This window comes from Littorina saxatilis, linkage group LG11 (assembly GCF_037325665.1).
Source record: "Littorina saxatilis isolate snail1 linkage group LG11, US_GU_Lsax_2.0, whole genome shotgun sequence".
In the NCBI taxonomy this organism is placed as follows: Eukaryota; Metazoa; Mollusca; class Gastropoda; order Littorinimorpha; family Littorinidae; genus Littorina; species Littorina saxatilis.
In genome coordinates this window covers 19897637-19906621 of record NC_090255.1, presented here as the reverse complement: position 1 = coordinate 19906621, position 8985 = coordinate 19897637, and the positions used below count along the sequence as shown (strand labels likewise).

The following is an 8985-nucleotide window of genomic DNA, read 5'->3' as shown; positions in this document are numbered from 1 at the left end:
GTTGTCACATCCTAACGCCATAATAAGTTATCACCTGTGACACCTTACTGTTTGGGAGCAGAGGCGAGAGGGAATCACCTTACCTTTTCTTTTCATGTTTGCTAGTGTGTGTGTTTGCAAAAGTAAATTTTAAGGGTCTTAATTGCCTATATTGGACATGAATTGGTTTATACGATTCGAGTTTTTACGCCCTCACGGCTTTTGATGTATGCGTGTTTAGGTGGTATCAGCCATCTGCACTTATGGTAGAATGACCACCTTTAACATGCCATTGTGGTGACACGGGGGTGAGAGATGGATACCGTCTCTGGGTCTGCACATAAAGTTGACCCGTGTTCGTCCCGGCCCGGATTCGAACCAGCGACCTTTCGATCACAAGTCCAGTGCTCTACCATCTGAGCTACCGGCGGGCCCCCTGTGTGTTTGCTCAACCAGTAAGTTTTTATATGCCACCTTTTCATTGCCACCGATACGCTCTAAATATCATGAAAAGGAAAAGTAAGGACATTGGCAATCTACACATAAGAAGAGCGGTGAATAGTCTTGTAAAGGTGTCGTATTTGCAAGGAGAATTTTCAGTAAACGTAAAATAGTTATCCCAGTGTGTGTGTGTGTGTGTGTGTGTGTGAGAAAGAGATAGGGAAAACGTGTGTGTGTGGGGAGGGGGGAGTGCGTTTGTGTGCACATGCGTGTGTTTGTGTGTGTGTGTGTGTGTGCAAGAGAGAGATAGAGAGAGTGTTTGTTGGTGCTTCAGTTGTGTATGTTTGTGTATATGTATGTGAGAGAGAGACTGTGTGTGTATGTGTGTGCGTTTGTGTATGTGTGTTTGTTTGTAAACTGGTGTGTGTTCGTCTGTCAATGTGCGTATGAGTGTGTGTTTTGTGTGTACATACACTCAGTCTCACACATGCACACAGAAGCGCACACACACATGCAAACACAGAATCGGTAGATCGCTCTTTCTCTCTGAAACAAACAAAATCGAAAAAGACGTTGGTATGTGTGATACTGTAGCTATTTTTTTTTATTTTTATTGAGTCACTTGAGAAAAAGTGACTCTATGTAATCGGTCAGTGTTAGTCTGTCCGGCCGACTTTTCTCGGAAACTATCAAAGCGATCGGGCTCATATTTTGTTTAGTCATGACCTCTACACTTTAACGATGGTTTCGTTGACCTTTGACCTTTTTCAAGGTCACAGGTCAGCGTCAAAGGAAAAATTAGACATTTTATATCTTTGACAAAGTTCATCGGATGTGATTGAAACTTTGTAGGATTATTCTTTACATCAAAGTATTTACATCTGTAGCCTTTTACGAACGTTATCAGAAAAACAAGGGAGATAACTAGCCTTTTCTGTTCGGCAACACACAACTTAACGTTGGGCTTTTCTCGGAAACTATAAAAGTGACCGGGCTCAAATTTTATGTGAACGTGACTCATTGTGTTGTGAATAGCAATTTCTTCCTGTCCATCTGATGCCTCATATAATATTCAGAACTGCGAAAGTGACTCGATCGAGCGTTTGCTCTTCTTGTTTTATTTTGAATTGCTCTTTTATATCAACTTTACAAGAATATGAATCCTATTACATTTTGGACCTTTTTCTTCTCTCTATTATCACACAAACACACACACACACACACCGTACACACACACACACACACACACACACACACACACACACACACACACACACACACACACAGTAACACACAGCCCTGTATTATACATGCTCTTGCTTCAATACACAGATCGCTTGTGTAATTAAAGCTTTGCGATCCTTCTACACTTCATATTACGGCAAGAGGATTTTTAAGAAACACAGTTCTTTAAAACAAACTCAGTCATCCACATTAACACGCACACACACGCACACAAACACACACAAACATACACATTCTTTCATTGCAAGATAAAACACATCAACACATGCTCACCTTTGTGCGATTAGTGCTTTGTGCTTGACACTTTTGTTATAGGCAGTACGCTAACGTCATGTAATAACTCTATCATATGTTATAGGCAGTACGCTAACGTCATGTAATAACTCTATCATATGTTATAGGCAGTACGCTAACGTCATGTAATAACTCTATCATATGTTATAGGCAGTACGCTAACGTCATGTAATAACTCTATCATATGTTATAGGCAGTACGCTAACGTCATGTAATAACTCTATCATATGTTATAGGCAATACGCTAACGTCATGTAATAACTCTATCATATCAATGTAGCTTTGTCGGTCCCACAGATATACAACACTGTAATGATCGGACAAGCACATGATGTTTAATGATCATTGGTACAGGTATGAACATATAGTTGAGACACATGTGCCATTAATTATCTACAGAACAAACTCTAAATGTATGCATGAGTACACACACACACGCCGAACGATCGCACACACAGTCATGTGTCATTATTTACAGAACAAAATAATTCATTACTCATAACAAGAAAACACATACACACGCACTCTTTTCATAACGAACTATTTACACCCAATGGTTCATGTTTGTGCGATTAATATGTTTGGCTGGAAACTTCTCTTACATGCAGGACATTGCACACACACACACCCACACACACACATACACACACACCCATACATACACACACACATACACACACATACACATACACACACACATACACACACACATACACACACACACACACACACTACACACATACACACACATACACACACACAAACACATGCACACACACACACATGCACACACACACACACACACACACACACACACACACACACTCATGCACACTCACACACACTCACACACACATGCACACACAAACACACACACAAACACACACACAAACACATGCACACACACAACCATTTTGCTTGCACATAATCCGGTGAGCAGAGGATATGTATTATAACCACTGGCACTGACACCAACACATTATTCATACATATGTGCCATTTAATGAACAGTTTTATAACTGTTGCATGAAAATACACACACACACACACACACACACACACACACACACACACACACACACACACACACACACACACACACACACTTTCTCCCCCTCTCTCATATATGAATATACACAGTCCAAATTCATCCTTTTCTGTGTCTCCCTCTCCATTTCTCTCAGTATCACACATACACACAGCCAGATGCATATGACATTTACCCGATTTCTGTTCATTGCACTACCTCCCTTTCTCTCTCAGTGTCTTTCTACGACCTTTCCATATTTACAGTATTATATATACTCTTTCTCATTTGTCAGACTCTCTCTCTTCTCTCTCTCTCTCTCTCTCTCTCTCTCTCTCTCTCTCTCTCTCTCTCTCTCTCTCTCCTCCTGACCTCACCCCCATCCCCCCCTCTCCCCTTACTTTACGACGGAGACATATCCTCAAAGTCGGAACAACTGTCATTCTTTTGCAAGTTGGGGCTGGAACGTTCCCCGATCTGAGACTGATGCTTCACTGGTGACTCCAACTCTCTGTAATACACCAACGACTGTTTCAAGCTTCCGTCCGGCATCCGAGCGCTCATGGGAAGGAACCCAAACCTCTGGAACCCGGCTCGGTCCATGATTTTGCGCATAGCAACGTTGTCTTTAAAGGTGTCGCAGTAGATGCTGATGTAGCCGAGCCGGGCGGAGATCTGCATCACCATCTGCATGCAGAACTCACCGATGCCTTTCATGCGTTCCTCGCGTTTGACCACGATGTAGCTGTCCGCCACGGTGCCTTGCCCGCGGTAAAACTTGCTGTCCACAATGACGAAAGCGGCGATGGGATTGCCCGTGGCGGAGCCCTGCGCGCAGATTTTGAACATTTTACCGTTCTCCGACTGCACTTCTTTCAAGAAGTCCTTCTCCGTGGGGAATTCGTCGACGCCATAACCTTCGCCGCGTAACGCCGCTTCTTGGACCAGGTTGAAGATCTCGCTGACCTGGTAGTCCGTCACCGTGGAGACAGTCACGTGACAGCCGTTGGGCAGCGTGGCGTGGAGAGGTAGGAACATGGCGGAAGGCTGTGTTCCACCCAAGTGTGTCTTGGCACAGCCCTGGTGGTGGTGGTGGTGGTTGTCAATGTTGTTGGTGGGGATGTGGATCTTGGCGACGTTGTTGCTGTTGTCTCTGGCGCTGCTGGTGGTGGTGGTTGTGGTTGGTGGTGGTGTCGCTGTTGTCGTCTGCCGGCTTCTCACCATCATTCGCCTGCACTGACCGGATGCGCCGAAGTAGTCCGCCTGGAACACACAGTAAGAATCGATAAGAGACATTTCATCCTTGGTTTATTGATCATGTCCCTTGAACCTATTTGGCTATTTTGGACCGAGAAAAAGAAAGGGGTGTGAACAATCGCACAAGGGGAAAAGCGAATGAACAATCGGATAAGTTTGCAGAATAGAAGAATAAGAAAACAAAGCAGCTAAGCAGAGAACAACGCGCCAATAGACACAGGAAAAAGAATGTTGCTTCTTCCACAACTTGCACTGGCCATAGTCAGTTTCTGCATCAGCACTGTCGAGTACTTTTTTTCTACATTCTTTCTCTGACGTACATTCCTCCTTCAAAAAGAGGAAGGGGGTGGGGGCTGAGCAACACGCGCACCGGCAAAAGACGTGTGTGTTTGTATTTGTATGTGTCTTTTATAACAGCTCACATCACAACATTCAGGAATAGCAATGTGGCAGCACAGAAGTTCCTCTCTTTCTAGCACAGCTGCGCCCGGCTCAGAAAAAGTACAAGCAGCTAAACTGGGTCTTTTCTCTACCACTTACATTGCAAGATCTAGGAATAACAACAATGTTTCAGCGTTGTGAAGTGTCTCTCTCTCTCTCTCTCTCTCTCTCTCTCTCTCTCTCTCTCTCTCTCTCTCTCTCTCTCTCTCTCTCTCTCTCTCTCTCGCCCTCTCCTCTCGCCCTCTCTCTCTCTCTCTCTCTCTCTCTCTCTCTCGCCCTCTCTCTCTCTCTCTCAGTCTCTCTCTCTCTCTCAGTCTCCCTCTCTGTCTGTCTGTCTGTCTGTCTGTCTGTCTCTCTCTCTCTCTGTCTCTCTGCCTCTGTCTGTTTGTCTCTCTCTCTCTCTCTCTCTCTCTCTCTCTCTCTCTCTCTCTCTCTCTGTCTCTGTCTTTTGCTTAAATTTACAATTCTTCTCTGAACATGGTCAAAAGGACAGATTGGAAGATTAGGCTAAGCCTAAAACCTTTATCCTTTCGTGATAAAGTTCTGAGTTCTGAAAGTTCGGCTGAGCTCTCTCTCTCTCTCTCTCTCTCTCTCTCTCTCTCTCTCTCTCTCTCTCTCTCTCTCTCTCTCACCGCCCCCCCCCCCCCCCCCCGACCGCTTTCCGTCACCTATCACATGACAATCCAGCTGACCTCCCTCCCCAAAGTCAATAACAATAGTCTTCTGCGAATCTGACCATTTGTTTCAGTCAACACATGGAGGAGTAACGTGCCTTCTGTCGCGCTGTTCGCTGCAGTTTCAGACATAACTTTCTCCTGGAGATTTCGCATTAATGAGGTCAGCTGAATACTGAGCCAGATGTTGTGCTACGATTGTGCTTGCTCGGTGAAATTGAACAATAGATGCACACATTTTCGCACCTGTATTGATTTTGGTTTACCTGTTTGAGTCATTCTGTCCTATTTCTCTGTCTGGTACAAGAGAACTTTTCCTGCAGCTGTTTCAGCGTCACAAATCGTGCGTGCGTGCGTGCGTGTGTGTATATATCTATTGGGACTGGGTGGCCGAGTGGTAACGCACTTGCGCTAGGAAGCGAGAGGTTGCGTGTTCAGGCCTGGGTCAGGCCGCAATTTTCTCCCCCCCTTTCCTAACCTAGGTGGTGGGTTCAAGTGCTAGTCTTTCGGATGAGACGAAAAACCGAGGTCCCTTCGTGTACACTACATTGGGGTGTGCACGTTAAAGATCCCACGATTGACAAAAGGGTCTTTCCTGGCAAAATTGTATAGGCATAGATAAAAATGTCCATCAAATACCCGTGGGACTTGGAATAAAGTAAAAAAATTCCATCCCACACGGCAGTAAGTCTCAGGAAACATGAATACACGCATGCAGGAAAAAAAAAAAATTAAAAAATATGGGTAGCGCCGTATGTATGGCAGCTCGCTTTCCCCGGGGAGAAAGCAGCCCGAATTTCCATGAGGGTAACCTCACTGGACTGTAAATCTTATCCAATCCAATCCAATCCAATCCTATACGACTAGTGTCTGTCTGTCTGTCTGTCTGTTCGCGATGCACGGCCAAAGTTCTCGGTGGATCTTTTTTCAAATTTGGACACCGTATTCAGCTACACCCCGGACACAACCTCATCGATGAGATATTTCAACACGTGCTCTCAGCGCGCAGCACTGTGCGCGCTGAACCAATTTTTTGTTGTTTTGTTTTTTGTTGTCGGAATCCACTACCAGTAACTCTTCCTTATCTTCTCCAGTGTTTTCGCGATTATCTCCCTTCCTCTGTGTGGCGTCAATCCATATTCCCGTTACTACGTTACTATTTTTAGAAGGTCACTGCACGTTACTATTTTTAGAAGGTCTCCAGTGTTTTGCGCGTTTATCTCCTTTCCTTCGTGCGCCGGCGAACCGGCTTTCCCAGGCACAGCCTGGTATTCGGCTCTACTTCTTCCCGGCGAAGCGGGTAATCATCTAGTCTATATATATATACGACTAGTGTCTGTCTGTCTGTTCGCGATGCACGGCCAAAGTTCTCGGTGGATCTTTTTCAAATTTGGACACCATATTCAGCTACACCCCGGACACAACCTCATCGATGAGATATTTCAACACGTGCTCTCAGCGCGCAGCGCTGTGCGCGCTGAACCGATTTTGGTTTTTTTTGTCGGGATCCACTACCAGTAACTCTTCCTTATCTTCTCCAGTGTTTTCAGCCGCGATTATCTCCCTTCCTCCGTGTGGCAAAGCCGGGTATTCGGCTCTACTTCTTCCCGGCGAAGCGGGTAATCATCTAGTATATATATATACGACTTGTGTCTGTCTGTGTGTGTGTGTGTGTGTGTGTGTTCGCGATGGATCTGCTTCAAATTTGGTGGGCATATTCAGGTAGACCCCGGACACAACCTAGTCGATGAGAATTTTCAACACGTGCTCTCAGCGCGCAGCGCTGAACCGATTTTGGTTTTTCTGTTCATCTTCCCAGATCCATTCCCAGTAACTCTTCCTTATCTTCTCCAGTGTTTTGCGTTTATCTCCCTTCCTTCGTGTGGCGTCAATCCATACTCCCGTTTCTATTTTTAGAAGGTCACTGTCGACAACGCTCAATCCATATTCCCGTTATATTATTTTTAGAAGGTACTCTTCCTTATCTTCTCCAGTGTTTTGCGCGTTTATCTCCCTTCCTTCGTGCGGTGCGCACTCGGTTCGACTTCTTCCCGGCGAAGCCGTACCCGGCGAAGCGGGTATTCATCTAGTATATATATATAAAGCATCAGAAATTGTAAACCGTAGCATTCTGATCAGTCATCGCTCAACGGCTATCGCCAGTTAGCTCAGAGAATGAGCCGTACTCATTTTGACCTGAGTTCAGGATGATACCGTAGCTGTGATCGGAAGATCAAGCTTTCTCATTCAGTATTCTTGCAAATAACGTACGTGATTGACGCCACGCGAAGGAAGGGAGATAAACGCGCAAAACACTGGAGAAGATAAGGAAGAGTTACTGGGAATGGATCTGAATGAATGAACAAAAAAACCAAAATCGGTTCACCGCGCGTGTGTGCACGTGCGTGCGTCTTGGCGTTCGTGTGTGTGCCTGCGTATGTATACTTGCGTGTGTATGACGGTGTGAATGTCTTTCTGTGTGTCTGTCTGTCTGCATCTGTCTATGTGTGTGTGTGTGTGTGTGTGTGTGTGTGTGCGCGCGTGCGTGCGTCTTTGCGTTCGTGTGTGCGTAGGCCTACTTGCGTGTGTATGACAGTGTGAATGTGTGTCTGTATGTCAGTCTGCATCTGTCTACGTGTGTGTATATTTGTGTGTGTGTGGTGTGTGTGTGTGTGTGTGTGGTGTGTGTGTGTGTGTGTGTGTGTGTGTCTGTCTGTCTGTCTCTGTTTGTCTGTCGTGCCCACGTGTCCCTGTCTTTGTCAGTGAGGCATGCGATCTGGGACGGCTCACGCTGAACTATACAGCCAAATGTTCTGGTGTGATTGCGTTTACACAGTAAAAACTAGGATGAACCTTGGAAGTATAAAGTGACTGGCTTTCGCGCCTGTATTGATTTTGGATTTTCCTATTCGAGTTAATCTGTCCCAATTCTCTTGTGGCACATTTGAATTATTCACACACAGCGTGTATGTGTGTGCGTGCGTGCATGCGTGCGTGCGTGCGTGTGTGTGTGCCCGGCGTGCGTGCGTGCGTGTATGTGTGTGTGTGTGTGTGTATGCGCGCGTGCGCGAGTGCTTGTGCGTGTATTGCTTTTGCATGTTGAAACTGGTGTCAGTGACGATATTGTATCTCTATTTTGCACAGAAACGAGCTGGGCCGTAACATTTTTTGACGTCGCTCAGTTAACGTTGAAGGATGATAGCTAGCTCTTGTCTCGAGTATAAGCCCCATGGACAAATTAGTGGTCAATTCAGCCTTTACTAGGCCCCCCTCCCCCTAAGATTAAACAGTTGACGTCACGACCGATGGTGACAGAATTATTTTGGGTGATGACTGTCAGCTAAGAGGCTTAGACATGCTATTACTGTAGGCGACAGAGTGAGCGGATTGTCACAGTGAGTGTCTCGGCACGTGTGATGTGCACTGTGTAATGCCCACTATCAGTGTATGTGTTATGGGGCTAAAAGAGGCCTAATTATATGCAAGTATCTAATGTCATAAACGCCCAATTCAGGAAGGCGCTTTCCTGAGGTCAAGTGGGGAGATTTGGGGTTGGGGGTTCGGGCAGGGGACGAAGAGAGTGTTCTTTGTTGTTAGTTTGTTTTGTTTGTTTGTTTGTTTGTTTGT

At 45.6% G+C, this 8985-nt stretch overlaps 2 protein-coding genes and 1 long non-coding RNA gene across 4 annotated transcripts in view; all 3 read right to left on the bottom strand.

Annotated features, from left to right (window-relative positions):
• Positions 1-8985, bottom strand: part of LOC138979973 (uncharacterized) — a 326270-nt gene that overhangs the window by 121009 nt on the left and 196276 nt on the right. The window lies entirely within an intron of this gene.
• Positions 1-8985, bottom strand: part of LOC138979970 (uncharacterized) — a 71749-nt gene that overhangs the window by 48964 nt on the left and 13800 nt on the right. The gene's annotated exons all lie outside the window — the stretch shown is intronic.
• The window catches only part of LOC138979969 (uncharacterized), a 21887-nt gene continuing 15789 nt past the window's right edge, over positions 2888-8985 (bottom strand). For both annotated transcript variants that reach the window (XM_070352734.1, XM_070352733.1), the window contains exon 3: positions 2888-4249. In XM_070352734.1, the coding sequence (XP_070208835.1) occupies positions 3389-4213 (825 nt within the window). In that variant the 5' untranslated portion in view covers positions 4214-4249 and the 3' untranslated portion in view covers positions 2888-3388. The remainder of the gene's footprint in view (positions 4250-8985) is intronic.